The sequence below is a fragment of the Rhyacophila brunnea genome, unplaced genomic scaffold (assembly GCF_057557595.1).
Source record: "Rhyacophila brunnea isolate RB1 unplaced genomic scaffold, BYU_Rbru_1.0 scaffold_18, whole genome shotgun sequence".
NCBI lineage: Eukaryota > Metazoa > Arthropoda > Insecta > Trichoptera > Rhyacophilidae > Rhyacophila > Rhyacophila brunnea.
In genome coordinates, this window is record NW_028232837.1 from 151,119 (window position 1) to 175,519 (window position 24,401).

The 24,401-nt window shown below is 34.4% G+C and overlaps 1 protein-coding gene across 1 annotated transcript in view; it reads left to right on the plus strand.

Moving 5' to 3' along the window:
- LOC147073066 (uncharacterized) overlaps window positions 1-24,401 on the plus strand; it is a 101,723-nt gene that overhangs the window by 6,879 nt on the left and 70,443 nt on the right. The window contains exons 2-3 of the mRNA XM_085945275.1: window positions 6,475-6,548; window positions 7,600-8,233. Coding sequence (XP_085801401.1) covers window positions 6,475-6,548; window positions 7,600-8,233 — 708 coding nt within the window. The remainder of the gene's footprint in view (window positions 1-6,474; window positions 6,549-7,599; window positions 8,234-24,401) is intronic.

The following is a 24,401-nucleotide window of genomic DNA, read 5'->3' on the forward strand; positions in this document are numbered from 1 at the left end:
ATCGCACCCTTGTCCACGACAGTAGATATATCAAGTTGGCCTTTAATTCATATTTCAACTATTTCCGTAGCTAGACCATGGCCTGTTTTTTCACGACTACCAATGAAATCAACAAAATTTTCGGTACTGTTCGGTTAAAGCGGATACAGCGGAAAACGCATTTTGAAAATAGCCGATAAACTGGATTATTTGTTAGTTTGGGTTAGTTTATGTTAGGTTAGGTTGGGTTAGGTTAGGTTAGGTTAGGTTAGGTTAGGTTAGGTTAGGTTAGGTTTAGTTAGGTTAACCTAACAAATAATCCATTTTATCGGCTATTTTCAAAATGCGTTTTCCGCTGTATCCGCTTTAACCGAACAGTACCAATTAACTGAAGGTTGTTAACATTTTTATGTTATCATGTACAACAATTTAGTGACGAATTTTCTTAAATTTCCTGGCATAATTTTGGCATCCCCTATAACCCCTGCAGCACCTCGGCGCCTAGGGCAATCGCCCTATTTGCCAGCCTTTAGATACGGCCCTGTTTAGACTGACTTATTTTAATTTACACAAATCTCTACGGAAACTGATTGGTGAGGGTCGAATACCTCATTAACGCCGTATAAGAACATGCCTATAATGTTTAGTCATAACCACGTATTCGTGAGCCACATTTGAGAGCTTGGAAGCGAGTCTATCTCCTTTCTTCAGGCACGTTGAAACCCTCCGTCAGTTAACCAGTTAGGTACCTCACCTGAGAATGTGTAATCTGCTTTGTGACTTTGATATTCCTGACTAATGTAAAAAAAATGGATCCAGAAGACAAGGACAGAGAAGAGTGTTTCTTGAACCTGCTTCAAGTTTACAACGAGTTGTTAGATGGCCAGTGCCCACATTGAACTCCCAACATTTTTTGGTCTGCCTGGTCTGAATCCCGGTTGATATTCATTCACGACGTTTCAGCATAATTGTCAGACTTTTTCTTTAGAATAATAAAATTAACGTGCACCTATGTTGTGCCGACATTCCATTCAAATTATGGCAGTGATACCTTTGTATAGAGTATAGACTAAGTAAATAATGCTAGTTATTCGGGGTGGTTTTAGAAATCAAAATTTTAAGTGTTTATTGATACTCATCGTGGTTAAGACATGTCATATAGGTACTTGATGAACTTCTCAGGGATATTGTCTGTTTTGCTCCATTATTCTTTAGCTGTGTATGGATTTTTCAACGTCAGAAAGCGCGGAAGGAAAAACACTGTGTTACTTATTACCGTCTGTCACAAAACAATGTACAAGTATCGTACAGTCGTAGATCTGGTGGGGTATTTTTTTTGGGGAAGTCAGTTGGGGTTTACCGAGCTCCTCTATAAAATTTTACCATGTCCATTGCACTGTGTCATTGTCCGTCATTAATATAATTTAAATTTATGGATCTCAATAAGTTGTAGGTGTCAGGTATGCATTCTTCTATGAAGAAAATTCCGCCATTGAATGCACTGGTGGCAATGATGCCTAGATAGATGCAATGCACTATTACTGTGGTCATAACATTGTAGTAAATTACATCACGACTTTGTCAAAAAATAATTGAGCCTATAGGTATCTCCTGATCTGACCATTTTGTCGAAATATTTTTGTTTACTTTGTCTGTCGGTATTTATCATCAGAAAGAAATTGGAATGTGAAGGTGGGCTAAACATAGTCAAGTATACCTACTCGTATCTACAATTTATTATTATTTACAGTATGTACCTATATACATACTTGAGTCACTGTTAATTTACTTTTTATTGTAAATAAACATTAAGGATTTTTTTATCCATTTTAAATACATTCTATGTTAATAAGTTTTAAATATTAAGTATTTGTTTTCTTATATTTAAATCGTATATTATTTAACCTAATGTACCTACCTACTAAATTATTCAAGGCCTATGTAAATCAAATTGAATTGTTTTTTTTTAATAAAATACCTATATTCTTTAAACGGCAATAAGTTTTTATTTAGCACGATGGCTAGGTATATAGGGTCTAGGTCGATTTGGCATCGGGACAACTGGACGCCACGCAAATTGAAAATAAATAGACGTTAGGTACTTATAGGTACTTTAAAAAAATATATTTAATATTATTATTTAAATTGAGATTATTATATTATGCTTTAATAGTTGGTGAGAATTTAAATATGCACACGTAAATAATGATTTAATCGTGCATATGTTTAAGTTCCAACGAAAAAAGAATTTTTTATTTTTATATAAAGCCTTAGGCATGGTAATTCTCAATCCGCAATAAAAAAAACATTATGTTATGAGTGAAATGAATTAAAACTACTAAGTAGTAGATAGAAACTGATTACAATTCTTCGTTTACGTTCTGTATACGTGTCTACGACAGTGCGACGTCCAATTGTCCTGGCGTCCAGTTGTCCCATTCCCAGGTATATATACTTGCTATTGAAATAAGACTGATACATAGTTCTGAGAAAGAAATGCAAAAATGTGCATCAATACAACGGTATTCGATGCAAGGCATTGCTAAATAAAATGAAAACAGGCCGTTTATTTTGCAAAGCTTTGGAAACGGAAGTTTTACATCCTAATTCTTGTTGTACAACAATGCTTAAGTGAAAGGTGTTTTATGGACACCAATTAATAGGTGTCATTCGGTAAGCCGCCACAGCGAGAGCAGTTTCCGCGTTTTGACACAAGACCGGAAGAAGTGAGAACGCGACGGCAGATGTCGCCATCTATTTCCGTCGAATTCGAAAATAGATTATATATAATAGGTTATTTGTAAGCGGCCACCGGTCAACAGTCAACATACAACTTGACTGCCGACGACTAACTTTACTACTACTGGACCACAGATCTCTGACATATAATTATACGCACTATAACACCTATGCCATGCCTACAACCTACAACATAATAATATACGAGAAGCAAAACCCTTAATATAAAACAGAAATAAATGTCTAAAATACGTAATATTATTATTACAGTGGAACCCCGATCTACCGTTCTCGCATAAATCGTTTTCCCGCAAGTCCCGCTAAACACCCATAAGAACAATGTTAAATAATCCCGCATTAACGGTTCCCCGATTTATCGTTTTCCTCGATCTATCGTCTAAATATTATGGTCCCGTCATTAATATTATCCCGATTGACCGTTTTTGTTGAATATTTTTCATTTCGCTTTCGTAGAATTATTTATGATACATACTATTTACAGATCTTTCAGTCGCGTCGCTTTGTTTGCACAGGTCGGTCGACGCCCAGGCTTGCCTCGCATCTCGTATCACGAATTTTTATAAGTCGCAACTAAAATGCCCCCCATGAAGAAAACTAGAACTCTAGCTGAGTAACTGAAAATAATTCAAGACGTCAAAAAAATCCAGGAGAAAAACGAGTTTTTTTTAATTTTTTTTTTGTATATCCCGCATTTACCGTTTCCCGCATTTATCGTTTTTTTCTAGGGTCCCTTGAAAATCATAGAATCGGGGATTCACTGTATTAGTCGATGTGCACGTATTCATTTATATGTATAAGTACGACCACTGCCGGAAACATTAGTGCGTCAAGTTAAAATAATAACATCATCATGCACCAAATCATTTTATTATTAATTATCTGTAGTATGTTTTATTTATAGCCCTTGAATTTGTCGTGCATCATCATATTGTTATTATGATGTAAACTTGTATCTGCGCATAATATATTCTATACACAAGACTGCTATCGGCAGATATGGACGGTAGTTTTTTTTTTTTTATTAATATTTTGTATCGAAGTATTAGCACTTATTGTAACAATTACAATATGTTAGTTGTAATTGTTACAATAGGTGGTATGTCTTAACAGCACCTCTTTTGGCTGTGGTAAATTTTAGAACGAGTTAGACAGTTTTGACTGTTTAGACGGCTAACTTATTGCAACAATTATAATACGTCGATCATGGCCCCCACATCCTGAACCGGGCCCCCATGCTGGGATCTTTGGCGGCCCCCTACCTATCTCTAAGGATAAAGGCAGTGTGATGCTCTACAGTAGCGTTTTCTAAATGGTGTACGCGGTAAAATTAATGTGTATATTTAGTGTTTTGTGTTGTATATTTTAATACATCACACAATAATCATCACCGCAGGCGACTTTTTTTACTATTAAAGCAAATTTGTGTTGTGTGTTTATCTCACTTATCTGGTCAACTGGTCTCGCCGGGCCCCTCCTGAGCCCGGGCCTCCAGGCTAGAGACAGAGAGACATAGAGTGTATAACTTGAAATGCTTTTTATTTATATCAAATTTTATTCTAGGTATGGTCCCAATATTGAAGCTCGATAAAATTTGATATAAATAAAAAGGATTTCAAGTTATACACATTTATATTTTAATAAAAATCGATGTTTTTTTTAAATACTTAAATATAAAAAAATATATTAAGTCAAATAAAAATAAAAAAATAAAATATTAAGTATCTACACGATGAAAAATTGAAAACTTAATAAACTAAATTTTATTATATGACCATAAAATATAATGTAATAATAACGTAAGTGGGGAATTCAATATGTAACAAATTCACTTATTTTTACAATTATTGTAAGTTTATCTTTGACTTAAAAAAAAAACTTTTTAATGTTTTCAGATACATATTTATTAATTAATACAGTTGTAATTATTGTAAATAATTGTAAATTATCAAAAAAAATGTCTCAAATTGCAAGCTTCGTATTTTTCCGCTAGGTGCCTCTGTAGGTACAACCCACCCCCTTAATACGATCTCGGTAAATTAAGAATGAAATATATTACAGGCGGTGGGATTTTTCATACATTTTCAGTTTTGCGACTTTGCTCTCTCGTTTCGTGTAATATTTAGCAACCCAATAATAATAACCCAGTGGTTGTTACCGATCATTTTCGGAAGAATCAGACGAGAAGTGTTGCGGCGCTCAATGAAAATGATTTAATTACATATTATTATGTTGCGGACATTTTTTGGCTGGTGGCCATCTCTCGCGGCCGTCCGATTTTATTTGACGCTGTAGTCACATCGTTTCAATTTTTGGCACCGCTGGAGTCGCGCGAATCGTTTGCATTTTTTTCCAATTCATATTTGTTATTTTTCTAGCGCCATGCTGATTGAGGACAGCGATACATTAATTGAGGGGGCGGAAACCCAATGGTGACAACTGACATTTTGTTTTTTGTAGAACTGAGTCTGTGTGCGATTTTCAAATCCTAACTACATATTCGCGTGTGAAGACTGAAGATAAATGTTTTCTCACACATACCAGATACAAGTTACCCACCCATATTCATAATATTAACAGACGCCCGGTGCGCTAGACACAACGCGGAAACTAGACAAATTTAATATTATTGAATAATTAACTATTTCTTTTATTCAACGAATAATTCACAAGATTTTAAGAATGTACCATTCTAATTATTGAACATACATGATTTTATTCTGAAAACACTCATGGAGAGCGATTATGAGCAGATATTAAAAAGGCCAATAGTTAAAATGTGTCATTGTGCAATTAAGCATGGCAGTCATAGCATAGTGTTAATGCACAGGGCGCGATACCCAAGAGACGAAGGTTAGATTCCTGCCGGGTGTCTTACTTTTTCAAAAAAGATTTTTTCTATCGGCTATATTTTCTCATGAGTGTTTTCAGAATTAAATGCGTACCAATTACCGCTCGGTGAAATGCTGAAGGAAGAACGTGTCATTCGGTCTCAATACTATTCTGCCATCTATTATTTTATTAAACTATTTATACGGCCATAATTTATAACAGCAACTGTTTACATACAATTTACCGGACACACACTCACTGTCTTGACAAATGTGTATCTTCCATATTTTTTGAATCATTTATTACGAACCATGCCCACTACCTTTTATGATTGACACAAAATGACAAAAAAGGTAATAGGATTAGGTCGTTTTAATAATCGATTAAAGAGACGCATTTTCGGTAAGACATCAAAACAAAAAATCTAATGCATAATCACTACGCTGTCATGTCAAAAACAAAGAAAATTTCTTACAATCAAAAATAATTATAGACATTTTTCATATTTAGGTGAAATATATGGATACCACGTAGCGCCTTCCAACGCAGGCCGGGTTGACTCTCTTGAAACATTCGTAGTACATGACCCAGCCAAGTTCAACATCACATCTTCAAACGTCTCCTCAGATGCCTCTCATCACCGAGTTACTAAAAAATCATACCATATAATATCGTACAGCAAGCGTTCGCCGCAAGCATCTGTTCTCGAAGCACAAGATTACAGTAGCAATGATAATATTATTATGTTAGGTGAATTGGTTTGGTTTGGAGGCTGTTTATTTGCGGCATTCGTTAAATAGTTTTGTTGTCAGTTAGTTTTCTGGATTCCTTTTAATTTGGTAAATATTTATTCAAGAATTGCTGAAGCGATTAAAATAATAAATTTCTCGCTTTGTTTGTTTTCAGACGAAAATCCGCGGCGAAGTAGATCGCTGGATAGTTCGGTCATGCTCGATCCCATTTCAGGCCAAAGTCCCATTGTAAGTATTTATTCTCAAATATGTAATAATTCAGAATACACAAATAATCGATATGCACCTACTTAACTGTCATATTATCATATAATCATAAATTAATTTTCAATGATTACCAACTAATCGCTCGCTACGAAAATATCTTCGTTTACAATACATAATTTGGAAGATTTCAGAAACATACTTATTCGAAAAAAACCCTGAAAAAAAATAATACGCCGGACAGGACTTGGACTTGCATCCACCGGATTCCCGCCAATGTGCTTTTCAAATTTAGCCACTTGCGCCCCCTGCCTAATTACGATGAAAGTAACTAGTACTCATGCGACATAATAATATATAAAGCGGTGGCCACATTGGTAACAAGTTGCTGGCAACATCATTACGGCACGGCATTATACATTCTCTAAGCATGAGACTGATACGCTCGGAATCCGATGGCTGCAGGTTCGAGTCCTATTCGGCGACGATTTTTTTCAAAACTTCTTCTATATTAGGTACTGAGGTGTTTCAAAATTATATAAGAATGACACATTCTTAAATCTTGTATAATAAAAATCATCGAATAATAAAAATAGTATATTATTTAAATTTTATTTGAGAATTACATATCTCTAAAAAAAATATAATTCTATATTTTCTGGAATAGTTCATAATTTACAGTGTTTTAAACTAAAAAGTCTAATCTACGATATTTTTACACAAAATACAAACTTTCACACATAAAGATTTAGATGAGTCAAGAATTAACAATGAAAATAATTAGGTACGTTATATTACTTGGTAGATAAACTATACAATGGCGGTTTTATAATATACGAGAAGGCCCAACGTTCTGACAGGTTTGGAGGACTCCGCCACTAAAACTACATAATATAACGGATTGGGTGAATGGCGAACAACTATATATCGCAAAACTTGTGTTAAGGTAACCCCCACTCTGTAAAGTCCCAGATGCTTCACATATGGGGAATACCTACTTTCATACGATTCATTCATTTTCATATTGATAATATTGTAATTATTGACATATTATAATTTATTTATTTGGTTATAGGAAGAAGAAGTATCGAGTCCTTCAATAAATAAAATGCACAAAACTCCGTGGGGTAAGATGAAAGACATCATACAGACGCGTAAAGAATCAGTAAGAAAAAAACAGAACCGGAACAGCGTGAAGTCTTCGGGTGGCGAAATCGGAAACAACTCTCTGTCGGACGGTGGTTGCATTTCTCATTCAGAGTCCTCTGAAATTCTGCAGAACTCTCCGAGAAGAAAGACGTCCAGTCAAGAAAAGTCTGACATGATATCTGCATTACAAGATGCCTCCAGAAGAACAACACCCACTTTAACGATCACAATGCCTTCTTCAGAGGAGTTGGCGAAGGCGTCACATGTTAATTTCGAGCACCTGTCGAAATCCATGAGTCAGCCTCATGTTCAGAGAGATTTGCAATCGAAGGATGCACAGCATATTCCGCTGAGAAAGCAGAAATCATTGGAAATGTCGAGAAGGGGACACGTGCATGTGCACGCGTTGGCTGCGGAGTCAAGTGATGGGGACGGAGCGTCGCCGGTCGTCCAGCGAAGAGACTCAAAGTGGAAAAAGGTGAAGAAGGCATTTTTGACGTCCGCGTCTGCATCTACTCCGTCCAGCCCTTCCAGACACTCGTCGTTCTTTGCCGAGTATGGTGAGTAAAATAAAGCTATTATATACATTTTCCTTATAGAGATATGGGAGAGAAACGGAAAATGGTACGAGCTACGAATACATGCTTTGGATTCCAAGTGGACATATATATGAAATAACCAGATTTGAATCTGAATCGTTCATTCTCCCTCACCGTTTCTCTAACCTACTCCATTCGACCACTCTTAGAGCCGAGCCACACCGGGCGACTCTGGTCTCGAGACGAGTCGTCGAGACCAGACCGATGTATGCAGTTATATGGACCATGCCACACCTGGTCGCCCAGTAGTCGCGCAAGCAAGCGTACATCGGTCTGGTCTTGGCGACTGGTCTCGAGACCAGAGTCGCCCGGTGTGGCTCGGCTCTTAGGCCCTCCTCCCACGGCGCAACTGAAATCTGACAGAACTGGTTTGTGAAGGATCTCATAAACTGGCCAATGTGATGCTTCGCACACGGCGTTACTGAAACTCAGTTGAAATAATAATCACATAACCTCAAACTGTCAAACTGGACTATCAGCTGTGTTGTACAAAACACGCGCGCTTATTAGGTTATTTTAATTTAAGTTAATATTTAACAAACAATGTCTTCGAGCGGGTCAAGCGACGAGGAGACTTTGATTTTGTATCAATACAACAGATACAGGAGTCAAAATAAAAGAAAATATTGGATTCATCCTTATATAGAAAGAAACATAAACTGCAGACTATTTGTTGCTGCAAAGGAACTGCAAGAAACCGATTCCAAATTTCTGGCTTTCTATAGAATGTCCAAGGAAAGCTACCTCGAGCTTGTTAGGATCATCACTCCTGCTATTCAAAAAGAAAATACAAACATGCTCGCTTCGCTCGTCTTGTACTTTTGAGTTTTGACGTCTCTGGTTGTTTCGGTTTTTACGATATGACTGCTACCAATTTTGGTAAGAAAATATGATTTTTCACCGAAATCTAATGATGTTGGTACCACTGTTTTACGGTGTATTGTACGGCTGTATATCCGTGGCTCTATCCGACTGATTTTCTCTTAGGGATGCTTACATACTGTAACTTAAAATTTAGAAGGGATCTTTATTTAGCTACATATTTTTTCAGACTTATACGCGGCGTAAATGTGAACTCTGCCATTCTTGGTGGTATTGGGTTGTGTATCTCTGATAATTACCTTAGGAATCGAGGGCATCCGTTGTTTGTTCTCCCACGGTACAGAACTAACCTGCCATTAGTAATGCCAATTGGGAGGGCAGTAACCATGTTTAATGAGATCGCTTTGGATATTGATATATTCCACTTACGTGAGGGTGAATTTAGGTGGACGTTGTTTTATAAGTTTTTAAGATAGGGTCTATCAAAGTTCACTCTGTGTGCTTCCATCTACTTTTATTTTGTTACTTATTTTATTTATTTTCTTATTTTATTACTTATCCTCTGTATTTTTATTTTTAAAAATTAATAACACTTATTTTATGTCATGTCGTGAACGCTTTGAATTTATAATCTGTTATGTTCATTATATGTAAAATAAATAAATTTGATTTGATATATTTACATTAAACGTAGGTAATGCTTTTTCTTGAGAAAAGTATTTGCCCGCTATTTTTTATACAATGCGATCTGTCATTTATTATTGTAACAGGAATATCTTCTCTTAAAAATAAAACATTCGCGTGCCATGCAAAATCATCTCGCGTGCCATAGGTTCACCATCACCGGTGCAGGCGATCAAATCATTATCACGTGACAGGCCCATAGGCGTTGGCTTTTGATAAATTTGACGACTATAGGCTTATCGAAGAGTTTGTAGAGACAACGACTGTAGTAATGGCACCAAATGCCGTCATCGCAGATGCTCAAGCACCTGTAGATGTTGATTATCACTAAATGTCTTTTGTCCACGTCTATGAACTGTAACACTGACTACTAGTCTCAACCATGTTTTATACAGGTAGACTTTCATATTTCGTTAATTAGATTGAGAATTGAAGGTGCCTTTAAGCCCGAGTTCGTTGCATATCATCCTCATCAATTGTCTCGATGCATATAATTATTTTTATTGGTGTGAGGTGACTTCGTAGTGGCGTTGATTTTGTAAATTGCCGACATTAAGATTTTGTTGAGCAACTGATCGTTTGAGATCGTCGACTATGGTCCCACAAGGGGGGGGGGGGCTGATAGGGCTCTAGCCTGGGGGCCCGGCGTGGCAAGTCGACCAAATAAGTGAGATAAACACACATCATAAATTTGCTCCAATAGTAAAAAAGTCGCCTGCGGCGCTATTTTCCTTTAATAATGATTATATTTTAAAATATCTAGTTGTACGATGTAATTTTGAATTGTGTCATTACTTGATAATTAACTCCATAATTAGAGTGGATGTAAGTATTAAAAATACACTAAATACCCTTAATTTTACCGTGAACGCCATTTGAAAAACGCTACTGTAGTGAGTTACACTACCTTCAACCTTGGCGATAGGTAGGGGGACCGACAAAGATCCTAGCCTTGGGGCCCGCTTCAGGATGTGGGGGCCATGTCGTCGAGATTATAAAAATGGTTCCAAAGCGATTTAATTTATTTTCTAATGTGTCGTTGAATCACTATGGCGTTTATAAGACTCGGGACTCGTATTGTCGCCACCCATACTTAAAGAATGCACTTCAGCCGGTCTTACTGACTCGACAACTATTCTTGTCTCTTGACTTAACTTAGATTAGACTAAACACAGAAGGTAGGCATTTACAATAAATCCCAAGTATTTTCACAGATGGTCAAAAGTTGAATTTCCGTTGCGCGTATTTTGTGCCTGCCTCACTCAATTAATTAATAATTGTAGTGCTAAATCATAATATTCTGTGAATGCTTTCTTTGTGAATGATTCTCTATTGTACAAAAAAAACTATTTCTAAACAGATCCAATGAATAATAATTCGAATAGGCCGAACACATACTATTCGTTTTTTAATTACTCCAAATCAGTGATCGCCAAACGGTCGCTCGCGAGCTACCGGTAGCTCGTGTAGGATAGTTTATCATATTTATAAATTTGTCTCTCAAATTTCATTATTGCTCTCAGAAATTAAATATTTCTCGAACTAAATTTCAATGAAATGCTTAACAAGTTGCCGTTGTAATATGAATTTCTTGGCGTAATGATTTGTGCATACAGACGGATGGGAGTGACAAGGTACTCACGGAGAATTGAAAAAAAATATTTAGGAAACTGAATGCCATTCTTTTCACTAATTATTTTAACTTTCACTCACACTTATTTCAAGATATTTTACAATTATTATTTTGTATACAAATAAATAATTAAAGTACGCATTTTATATTTTATTGGAAGTCCTATGTCATAATTTATTTTAAGTGATATAATAATATTATCTATGGTACGATAAAGGACGATGATAAAAAGTTATACATAAGTAATACGTATAAGTAGCTCACCAGACAATTTCAATTTCTGAAAGTAGCTCACATCCTTATTGAGTTTGGAGGCCACTGCTCCAAACGTCCACGATTTGACTCTCTTCTTTTTTTAACAAGTGAGTTAGGTTGATAGTACTGTAATTACGACTGGAAAATGTCTTTTATGGTAAAAATTGTTAAATAAATAATATTATGTACCTGCCTTAGTATAGTATCAACAGTATCAACACAATGGGATTAGGTTGGTACATGAGCGATTTCAAAAATGAGTTGAGTGTTTCTGTGTCGTTGGTCTATGACATCAGGATCTTAGTTATCGTAAATCATTTGTTTTGAGTACACAATGCCACTTTGGATTATTATAATATATTTTTTTATACATATTTATTTTATCTTACCTATTTATTTAATTATTAAACATAACATAATATGATCAACTCAACTCAACAAAATGCAATTAAATAAAAATAAAATTTAAAATTACATATCCATAATAATATATTTAAAATTATGATTAATATCTTGACATCTCACTCATATTTTAAATACGATTTGATTTAATAATTTAAAAATCGAACCTATGATTGTTTGTATTTACTTTCAAATTCTTATCCACCCCTTTCAAGAATTTTTATTTAAAAATGTAAAAAATTGTATTTAAAAATAAATTACAATAAAAATATTATAATAATCTAAGGTTAATAACACACATTCAATGTTACTGCGATTGCCATATTGTGTATCTCTGTAGCGGCAGGTTCGAATCCTACGTCTTCGTCTTTCGATGTGTTTTTAATCCATGGTTGTAGCGAATGGTTAACAAAATTTATTTATTAAAAAAAAACCATTAAAGTAACCTCCACTCACTTATATCATACTCCTTATTAGAGCAAAAACGGTTATTTCCTTTTTTACATATGAAAATCGATATGCCTAATGTGCATAGTAGTATGTATGGGTCATTCAATCGACACATTCTTTCAGTGTATGCTATGTTTTGCCTATATAGATCTTGGCCGTCTCCTGACGAGGTTTTTAACATATTTTTTTAAAACGAAAAATGGTTATCAAACACTTGGTTAATCTATTGGATACATACTCTGGAACCAAACACAAATTGAAAAATATCGACCTGTAGTAGGAAAGTTGTTATAGTTGACAAGCGTCTACGACTTCTTGCAGCTGCCCCAGAAGAATTGTCCTGGAAGAATGGATGCAGGTATTTGCTTTCTCTCTGAGGTTGACGAGTTCTACCAATTTTTCAGCTGTCCCAAACAATGGAGTGCCCTTCATTGAGAATAGCATAATTAAACAGTTGATGAATATTATATTATTATAGTAGGTATGTTGCACGTTGGAGAATAATAATAATTGGATATTGCATTTTGACAAGAAACAAGTTTCTGATTGTATTTACTATAATATTTTTTCCAGCATAATTGTTTGTTAAAATAATGAACAAATTATTTAACCTATTACTATTTCTGTCTTTAAAGAAAATTCTGCGTTGACTTTTCAGTAAAATTTCATTTTAAGGAGTTTGTATAGGTCTTGTATTCATCACATATTAAATTATTTATGTAATCATGTAGGTAATTAAATGTACAAAATATCACAAAATAAAAGTAAAAAAAATATAGTAACAACTATCGGCATAGGTTCTAATTAGGGAATCTAATCCCGAGCCAAAATTCTGATCCCGGGATTTCGGGATTACAATTTGACAATCCCGGGATCCCTGATGAATATGTTAGCGAGATTTAAAATAGTAAAGCAAATCATGGTGTACTTATGGCCATAAATCTAATTATTCAGCCAAATATGAAACTGCCGTAAAATGTATGAGATCATGGTGGAATTACTTTGTTAATGGTGCGAAGTATTGTTTTTTTTCCAATCTTTCTCATTTTCATTAATTTATGTGAAAAAATAAAATGAATCGGCAACTTACACATGGGTATAAATCAAACTTCATTCAAACTCAGTTTGTTTCTAATGTAGTTATTTGTTATTAAAAGTATTTTTTTCTGTTATACCTATTTTCGTTTTTATTTTATTTTCCATAAAAATTGATAAAAAAATCAATCCCGAAAGTTTCGGGATTATGTTTATTAATCCCGGGATTCATAGGTATCGAAAATAGCTCGGCATCTCGGGATTGGTATCCCTAGTTGTAATCATATATTGTGTAATATCAGATTATTTTGTAACTGTAAGCGAGCCCCCGAATAGCCCTGGGCTTGATGGCAAAGTTTACATTTAATTAGCGAAAACGGAATAAAACTTACATCAGCATTGGTTCCAGTTTTGACTCGTTGAACTGCGGTTTGTAAAGTGGTCATGCAGATTTCGACTCTGCCCATATTGGTCAACATCATGGTAGCCACTCCGTCGCCATCGAGGTTCAGACATTCAAATATCTGACAACAGTTTAAAAATTAATCACCGCACCCGACTGTATTATTTAATACTGCAATTCAAATTTTAAGTTCAACAAATTGCAACTTCTAACATATTACGAGTATTAAAGTACGTTAACAGCATACTCGTACTATAAACAACTTACTATAAACAAAAAAATAGTACGTTTGTCTATTACAGCGATGAGAATGATAATTCATACAAAAATATAAGAAACATAAAGTAGATAATAAAATTATACTAAGCTCTATTATATCCCGACCATGTCCGATCCTAATAGGATCATATGGGCCTCCACAGAGTAGAGGTTTGTATTAACAGATTTGGTTTTTACGAGAAATGGATGTCAGCCACTTCCTCAACCTATTAGGTCCATACCCTGACACACACAAATTGAAAAACAATATGTGTGCTTGCCAGACCCAGGATTTGAACCTGGGACCCACGGCGTTATAGTCCAACGCTTAAGCCGCACGGCCACCGTGGGTGTTATTATATAAGTACTATAAATGCTATCGACTGAGGGTACTTGATGGAATTTGAATTAAAATTCTAATGGATTTAAGTATTGTACCATTTGAGTCTTAAGTCTGAGTTACTCAAATGGAAAAGTACAAAACTTAAATCCATTAGAATTTATATTATAAGTATTCATAAATACAATGAAATATTCTGAATAAACTGAATATATCTTTTCTAAAGAGTTTCTAAAGCTACGTAGGTACATGTAAACTCAGGTGGAATACTCATTAGCAAACTCGGTGTACTTATTTAAACTACTATTAGATGTATAATTGCATTTTCACTGCGTTTGTATGTATATATTATGTTTTCTTTTTATATTTTCATTTTTATCCCTTTTATTACTTTTCTTTTTTCTTTATAATGCTGTTTCATGTCATGCTGATCGAAACCGATAAACACCATCGAGTTGTAGTGCTTTTTTCTACACTCGCGTTTGTTTTTTATGCCGATTCAAAAATGAATTACTTCACCTAATTGTTTCAAACGCGCAAACTACGCCGTATCTGGACGGAAGCCATTTTTGGATCTCGAGCGTAAATCGCGATGGGAATCGCGCCATGTGGACAGGCTCTTAGCCTTAGACGAACCTATGAGGTGGTGTGGAAAAAGGTGATGAAATTGGCCAAATTCCCCTATTTAAAAAAATGTCGTCTTCCCAAGATATTTGTTTTAACTGGCATTGTTCTCGCTCGTTTTCAGCACAGATTTAATGACCTGGGGTTGCCTCAAACGTCTGTTAGTTTTGGTCTTATCTATCGCTAGATAGATCTATCTATCTATCGTGCCGTGCGCTGCAAATAGGTTTACGCCGTTCATCTCTTCGAACGGATACTGACACGTATATAGCGTCATGGAAGGTAGATGTGGCTAATACAGTTAATTATTGTTACTTACATTCTCTCCGGTCAATATTGTTTCTCTGCCATCGATATAGAGAATTTCCCCAAAGTAGTTGTACGGTTTCCCTAAATTAATTTCTGTTGCGTACAGGTCTATCTCGTCGAGGGCCGCACTGTTTTTTACGTTAAAAGCTGTCAACAAATCACCGAGCCAAGGCATATCTGTCAGGAAAGTGGGTTGACAGCCCTAAAAAATTCAAATATAATATGTTTGTTATACTATTAAATTTATTCTTATTCAATATATTCCTTTTGTTTCATATTTTGCTTTTTTAGTGCTTGGCAACGTACCTACGCGCCAAGTGCTACTGCAGTGTACTGGTTTCCGATAAGTAGTGTAGAGCAATTTTTCTTAACCTTTTTACATCTGCGGACCACAAAAAAATCAAAAAATGTTTTGCGGACCGTTAACATTGGAATAAAATAATACATATTTATATTTACACTATTTTTGAAACAATTGTCGAAATATATTACTACCCCACTTAAAAAATGTTGGGTTTCTAGGTAAACCACGCCCCCCCCGTCCTTCTATGAAACGATTTATGACTAATAAATCTCTAATTATTTTCTTTTTCTTATACTATTTTCCAACTGCAAAAATAAATATAATATGGTTTTTTTTTACCATCCTGTATTACTTACGAATGTTGAGATGCAAACTTACCACTGTCCGAAGTTGAAAAGCAAACTCACTACTGTGCATTACAAAATTATTAAATTTAGTCATTTGGATTAAGTATATTCATTTTAAAAATATTTGCTTCTGCACCATCTAATATCAACAACAGTTAACAAAGTACTAGAATTACCCCAGCATCGGTTTTATTTGATTTCTCACGATATGACTTTGGTGGACAGTGGCGTTTTTGTTTTTATACAACTCATATCCAATAGTGTCATTTATTCCGGAAATGACTTGTTAAATTATACATTGTAAACCCTTGTAGGTGTACGAGTTCTGAAAGATATTTATTACTTGAAATTTAATATAAGCTTTAAAAAATGGATATTAAATATTTTTGAACTGCAGAAAATTTTAGCGGCCAACCCAAAAATCTTCGCGGACCACCGGTTAACAAACTATGATGTAAAGTGCCTACGTTAAGATGCGGTCGCCGTAGCGATATCGATGCAGGCACGAAAATTGGATTTGGTTATACGCATCCGTGCAACGAGTAAAAAATGAGATATCAGGATATCGTCTACATTTTTACCAGGCAATAATGTGGCGGCCTTTGAAGTCCAGTGCGTAAGGCGCTGGCAAGTCATCCGGAGGCTCCGGGTTCGACCCGGTGAGATTACAACATATTTATATGATGATTTATTGGTTTTTGTGATTGTTTCACTTGTAGGTATTACTAATTACACTACTTTTTCACTACACTACTCTCATTGGGCTCCATGAGGCTTGTTAAAGAATATATGAACAAATGTGTAATTGACTTAACAGGTCTTCCTTCCATTTTTAAAATTCATTACTACCCTGAGTTTAATCGTTACCATGTTTTTATTAAAAAAAAAATGAGAATAAAATCGGCAAAGGTGGCTTTTTTTCAAATTGTCCGTTCAAAATAATACAGTGAAATAAACGATGAGTTAAGATATTTCACTATCCATTGCTTTACATTAGTATTTTTCAAGCTTTCTTAGTTAGCGACCAAAGAGATTTTAGTGACACACTTTAAAACTGTCTAATTAGGATTTCACAATATACCAAAGTTGTTAAAAAAAATGCTTGAAATATAACACGTTTGCACTTACTATAGACACACTGGTTGGAAAACGCTATTTTACACGACTATTTTGTAATATATCCGTAGGGTTTACCGAGATTTTACAAAAAAAATCGAGGGTTCTGAAGAAGAAAATAGTTTTTTGAAGAAGAATAATTACTTACGATAAACAATTGCGTGACCATTGCAGCTAGGAGGATGTACCGACACATCTTTACTTTTGTTTGTGATCGTTAACAAAAACTTTCTACAACTGAAAATCGACGAGAGCGCGAATTATATCGAAGTAGTGATATTATTACGCCTATTTATACATGCCTCTGTTTATTCTAAAAATAAAATGTATGCTGTTTAAATATTGTGATGTTGATAGAAGTTAATAGAGATATCAAGCAAAATAAATGTAGATATGCGTAATCATTGACTTAAGTGCAATCTTGGTCCACTTTCTCGACAATCCTTTCTCCGTAATAATAGAATATTATTATGTTAGAACTGTCACTGCATTTGCAAATATTACCAGGCGATCAGTGGAGGTTTTTAATTCTTAGTCGTAATACAGTTCTCGTTGTAAACGGTCGGAAGGATTTGTGAACACTGCACTGATGTTTGGTAAAAAATTAGTAGGTGGATATCGATTCCACTAAGCAGAAAGACCGACTTGAATTGTAAGGTACTGAGTTATTTAAATAGGGGAAAAAATATTAAAAAAATAATAGTAGAGTACGTAGGCGATTATCTAAATATTACAGTACCTAGTCAATACGGCTCCCTGGAAAAAAATATAACCACTTAGTGGAATGCGTCTCGAGTTTGAGGAACATTGGACCCTAATACGTGCTATGGTACTTTTGTTATTATAGTCGCTCACGGCGCACATTATTGTATATTTATATTATGGCCCCCACAAGGGGGGGCTGACAAGGCTCTAGCCTGGGGGCCCGGTCTCATGGAGGGCCCGGCGTGCCGAGCCGATCAGATAAGTAAGATGAACACACATCACAAATTTGCTCTAACAGCAAAAAAGTAGCCTGCGGCGCTATTTTTCTTCTGTAATATTAATATTTTTAAGTATGTGGTAATGCGATGCAATTTTTAATTGTGTCGGTCGATAACTCTATAATTCGAGTGGATTTAAGTACTATAAATACACTAAATATCCATAATTTTACTGTAGCGCTATACTGCCTTTAACCGTAGCGATAGGTAGGGGGGGCGAAAAATATCCTAGCCTGGGGGCCCGCTTCATTATGTGGAGGCCATGATTTATATACTAATAATTCTGTACCTCAGAGGCAGACGGATGCAAGTGCCAAATACCCAATTGTTCAGGAAAGCCAAAAAACAAACAAAAACAATTTTTATTTTAAATGAATACTCATAACTTCTAAGAAAATATACATAGAATGATCATTATTTTTTGTATTCTAATTCAATTGAAGTACTTCTGGAATATGTAGGAAAGGAATAAATATAATACAATTTTATATCTAAAAAAAAAAAAATAAAAAACGTTGTATGGATTTGCATCCTTCTGCCTGTAAAGATATTTTGTTCTTATTTACCTAGCCAAAATAAAACAATTTATAAGTTAAAAAAAACTTATAGGTATAAATATAACAAAGCAAAACACATTTTTTTTTTTAAATTTTATTATGTCATCATCATCAGCCTGATTCTATTCACTGCTGGATGAAGGCCTCGCTAATCTCCAAGCTGATTCTACTTCTCTCGGTCCTGTGCATTGCGTTGCCATGTACTTCCGCAGAACTTTATCATTTCATCAATCCAGCGGCCTCTGGGTCTACCTTGCGGACGTTTTTTACTTCTTGAATACCACTGGATGACTAGATTTGTCCAACGATTGTCTCTTCTTCGAGCTATGTGTTACAATTCTATTACATCGCAAACCCTTGTCTACTTCCTTATCCACTCATTCCTCTTTTTGTACTTTCGCGTTATGCCCAATATGCACCTCTTCATACCACGTTGTGCTACTCTAAGTTTCTGGATCTCTCTTTTACTAAGTGTCCATGTTTCACACGCATATGTGATCACGGGAAGCACACACTGGTTGAAAACTTTGCGCTTTAGGCACAGTAGAAGGTCAATTTTGAAGACATTATTCAGGCGGTCAAAAGCATTCCAGCCTTGCTTTACTCTGCGAACAATTTCATCAAATATACATACATCTATAGACACTTGTTGTGCCAGATAGATGTAGTTTTTCACCTGTTAGAGCTGAATGGCATTGATAAGGATCTCTTTTTGGTCCGCAAAGCAGTTGAACATGACTTTCTTCGTTGATACATTTATTTTTTCAAGCCTACTTTGTTGCTTACTTCAGCGAGTTCCTGCATTCTGCTTCGGAGGTCTTCTGAGTCTTGCAAACTACTATGTATTGTCATCGGCAAAGCGCAGATGACTCACGTATTCTCCATTTATGGGGACCCTTGTCATTCCAGTCAAGTTGCCTGAATAAGTCTTCAAGGGTAGCTGTAAATAGTTTAGGTGAGATCATATCACCTTGTCGGACTCCTTTGCTGATAGAAAATGCGCGATGGTTTATGGAAATGTTGTTGCGCTACTATATATATTATTGAAAATATTTATATATCACCCGGGGACTCCTTGATTTCTGATTGCATCGAGTATAGAAAATTTCTTTATGGAATCGAACGCTTTCTCATAGTCTATGAAACCCATGAATAGCGCAGCTTGTATTCCTGTTACCGCTCTGATTTCTCTGATGACTTGGATATGGTCCATAGTCCTGTATCTTCTTCTAAAGCCGGCTTCTTCTCCCGGCTGGTTCTCGTTTAGTACATATTGCAGATTATTAGATTTGCATCTTTCTGCTTCTAAGGTAGGTATGGTATTTGCATCTTTATGCTATTCTTTATATCTTTTTATTATAGCAACTAGGACTTTCATCTCTCTGCCTCTAATAAATAAAGTCTTTAGATCTCTTAAATTTCCTTACTGCGCCTCGCTCGTTCACCCCTTCCTATACCACTGAACAGGGTTTAACCTGTGGCATTTCTAACCTTGTTCACTGAGGTAACTATTTCTCATCCTATCCGAACCTGTCACCATTCCTGTGAACTATATCGCCAGTCAATTGAAAAGTCCGGTGCGAGTAAACCGTGAAAAATTTGTCTCGAATCTGGAATTCGCTGAAAAGGAATCGTTGGTTCGTCTGGACATCTTTATGTCATTTAGCTAGGAACTTACTGTATTCTGTTTACTAAGTATTCACACATAGATGATTTATAAATAATAATATGTAATATTTAATACACTTACATTATAGGTTAATTTTGTTACAGTTGTTATGTGCAGTAAATAAAGTGTGCAGATATTGCAAAAAATCAGGACACTTAATCGAAGAGTGCAGAAAACGACAGTACAATAATCGTTTTAAAAATAATTCAAATCCTTCTCAGCTTCAAACTAATCAAACAAATCCATCTTTCCATCAATCTCCGCAAAATTCTCAAAATTATCAACTAGACCTGCCTCCTCCCGGTACGTGCAAAGCATTCAGGCAGACTATTTTCATTAGAACCAAGTACAGCGTATGTTGAATTTCCATATACAGAAAAAAAATCTAAAATTGTTGATTGATACGGGCGCCGACATTTCATTAGTAAAAATAAGTTCCCTAGATGGAAACGAACTTGTTAATGAAACTGAACTTGTCATGCTCAAAGGTATCGATAACTCTCCGAATCCAGTAAAAACTATTGGAACAATTAATTTAACATTTCCTTTAAAATATAAGCAACTTCATCATACTATCCACGTCATTTCAAACCATGTCACTAATATTCCTTTCGACGGATTACTAGGTCATGACTTTTTCGTCAATAATAATGCAAAGATTGACTACAAAACAAATACATTACATATTCACGATGAAATTATTCATATATTCAATAAAATCAATCCTATTTATACTTTAAAGCCTAAATCTAAAACCCTTATAGAATTAGTTGTACGAAATCCTGAAATTAACGAAGGTGTAATACCGAATATCCAAATACTTCCAAACGTATACTTATCACGTACTCTTGCAAAGGTACTTCCAGGAAATAAAGTATATGCCACAATCGTCAACAACAGTATTAAGTCAGTCAATATCTTATCAAATAAAATAACTCTTGAACCATTTAATGAACACGAAAGTTTCGTTGATTTTACAAACTCAAATACTAACGTTTTGTCTCAAATTGACAATCAAAGTACTGTTCTCATAAATAATTCTTCAGCGTGTGATCCTTCGTATTCATACAATGACTTCATCGAGAAACAACATGAAAATGTCAATGTGAACTTAAATGAAACCGACGAATCTCTTATAAATCAAAAACAATCGATTGCACATTGTATTTCGAATGATAAATCAATGTCCAAGAAAATAGCTTCAGAAATAAGTACGATAACTAACCTTAATCACAATGAAATTCCACAAATACTTAAAGAATATCACGAGTCTCCCATAAGCGAATATTCCGGATATCACAGAACCTTAAATCGGGTACGTCTAAAATACAAATGGACGAATATGAAAAAAGACATCAAAGATTACATTAAACAATGTGAATCTTGTCGGAAAAATAAAATCTCTCGACAGAACCTTAATCAGAACTTAAGAACAGTTGAAATCGGTGATAAAATATATTTAACCAATAACGCCTCTAAAATAAATAAATCACAAAAATTATCTCCTAATTTCCAAGGACCTTACGAAATTGTCAAGGTTAACAGTCCGTCAAATGTTACAATTAAGGTTCAGAATAAGTTAGTTAAGGTTCACACAAATAGAATTAAGCAATCTCATTTAGATCCCTCACAATAATCTCATTCAAAGGTTTGTGTTATTATTTACATTATTATATTATGTATTACATAATATTAAGAATTTATTTGTTTTTCTAAATATAATATATATATATAATATGTAATATGACTTCAGTTGTTCTAAATCTATTTGTCACACATCACAATCTATTGTTCACATACCAATGTACTTATATGATTATAATTTCTTTTAACCAAACTCATGGTAAAAATTGTGTACCATAAGTTTATTCTTTTGAAGGGAGATTTTATGTGCCATTCAAAATTGTAACTGTTAGTGAGTCAGCAGTGGATTCGACCGGCTGAAACAATGAGTTCATTGTTTCTTTTACATGTTAAATCTTGTTCATTTCTTAAGTTTGTTGCATCATCTTTATTGTTCCTTTCTAGTAGTATTCCAATATATAAAACACTCTTTAGCCGGATTTCTCACAAGAAACACACATTGTGTACCTAGTAATATTCAACCTTATATTAGTATACCAGTAAAAATATGTTATGTGATTTTGTGTTATAAATCGGAAATAAAGGACAACATTAAATATAATTAATAATATCTTTTAATAATTCCAACCCATAACACAGTTGCATAATAATGCATTTCAAATATCTATAGGTCATACCACAGAACTGAGTAATAAGATATGCGAAAGCCAGTCACCATCGCGACCAAGAATTTGAAGCCAGCAACGCAAGAAATACTAAGCCCGCTTAGTATCTTCGAATATTGTCAATATTGAATGCGCGTTTCGTTTATGTTAGAAACTTTAATGCATATTATGATACATAATGTAAATATTGAAAATAACATATTCTTTATCACATGGTTGTTGACTATACTACTACTACTACTATGACTTATAGATATACCTACCTAATATAATGTTTTCCTAATTCCCACCAATAAATAGCTGACACTACATAATATTACTAATAAAAATCATCAATTATCTATACTTACATGATTCCAATACATTACACAAGGAATTATAAATCTGGATCAATGTAAAAGAAGTGCCTATGTCAAAATTGTCTATAAGTGTTGAAAAGTTCTTAAAATTTTTCAAAAATTGCTTTATTTTTTAGTCTTGTCCAAATTATTTACTTGTATTAAAAACAACAAAAAAATCTATAGTGCATCATTATTGTTAAAATTATCAATTAACAAGTCTGAACGGTATTAAACAATCGCTTGTACTGGAACTAGCTAAATAATTAACATTTTTGCTCCAAAGCGCAATACATTGGGCTCCATTGAATGAAATTATATTAATAAATAAACTTTTTACAAAGAATGTTGTCACTTGTTAGCCATTCGTCCAACCCATTGGGTCTTTACGCTACTACGTAATTATCTATAAAAATCATTCATATCCTAAATGAATTAAATAACAGCATTTATCTATAGTAAAAGTTGAAGTAGGTAGGTATTGCCATGTTTGTATTTTCAATAATGCCTACTTACTAAAGGTTTCAAATCAACTAGTCCATTGTCCACACGCAAAATTTATGTGAACAAGAAACATTTGATTTGGTTTTATATACAAATATAAATATACATATTAATACAATAAGAGAACATTTTTAACATATATTTTTTTTTCAAATTTGGTAAGATTATAGGAATCTGAATAAAACATGAAACATTTGAAACCATAATATTCTAACAATAAAGATAATCTCCTAATATAATATTTTACCAATTACCAGCAATAGCTGTTGATAATGTATACCATTAAAGTGTAATATTACTTACTAATATACTAATACTAGCTAATATTAATATATTACACAGGGAATTATAAATATAATATTTAACAAAATATTGCTATTTCGGTAGCCTACAATATTAATGTCTAAATAAAACACTTAAAAATACGTAATAAAACCATCATAATACAAGGAACACACATTAAAAATAGGTAGGTAAGTAGATTATAAATACAATCACATCGTATAGGTATATTATTTATGTAGTTTCAACATTAAATTATTTACAAGCAATAAAGACATCTCATAAAATTCGTATTGAATCTAATTGGAACAGCAAACTAGCGCCACATGTTGTAGAATACGTTTTCCACGGTGAAATGTATTCCACGGTGAAATTTTCAACGAAGAACTCGTCATTTGATTAAATGTTGCACGAACTCATGTTTCACGTACTGCGGCAAACGAATAAGTGTTCTACGTTGAACTGTTTACGTACAAATTTCCGGATACGCAGCGCTCCATTAGTGAGCCAAAAGTCCGAGGACAATAAATCGTCCGATTTGTCTATGCTCTGACACTGATCAACG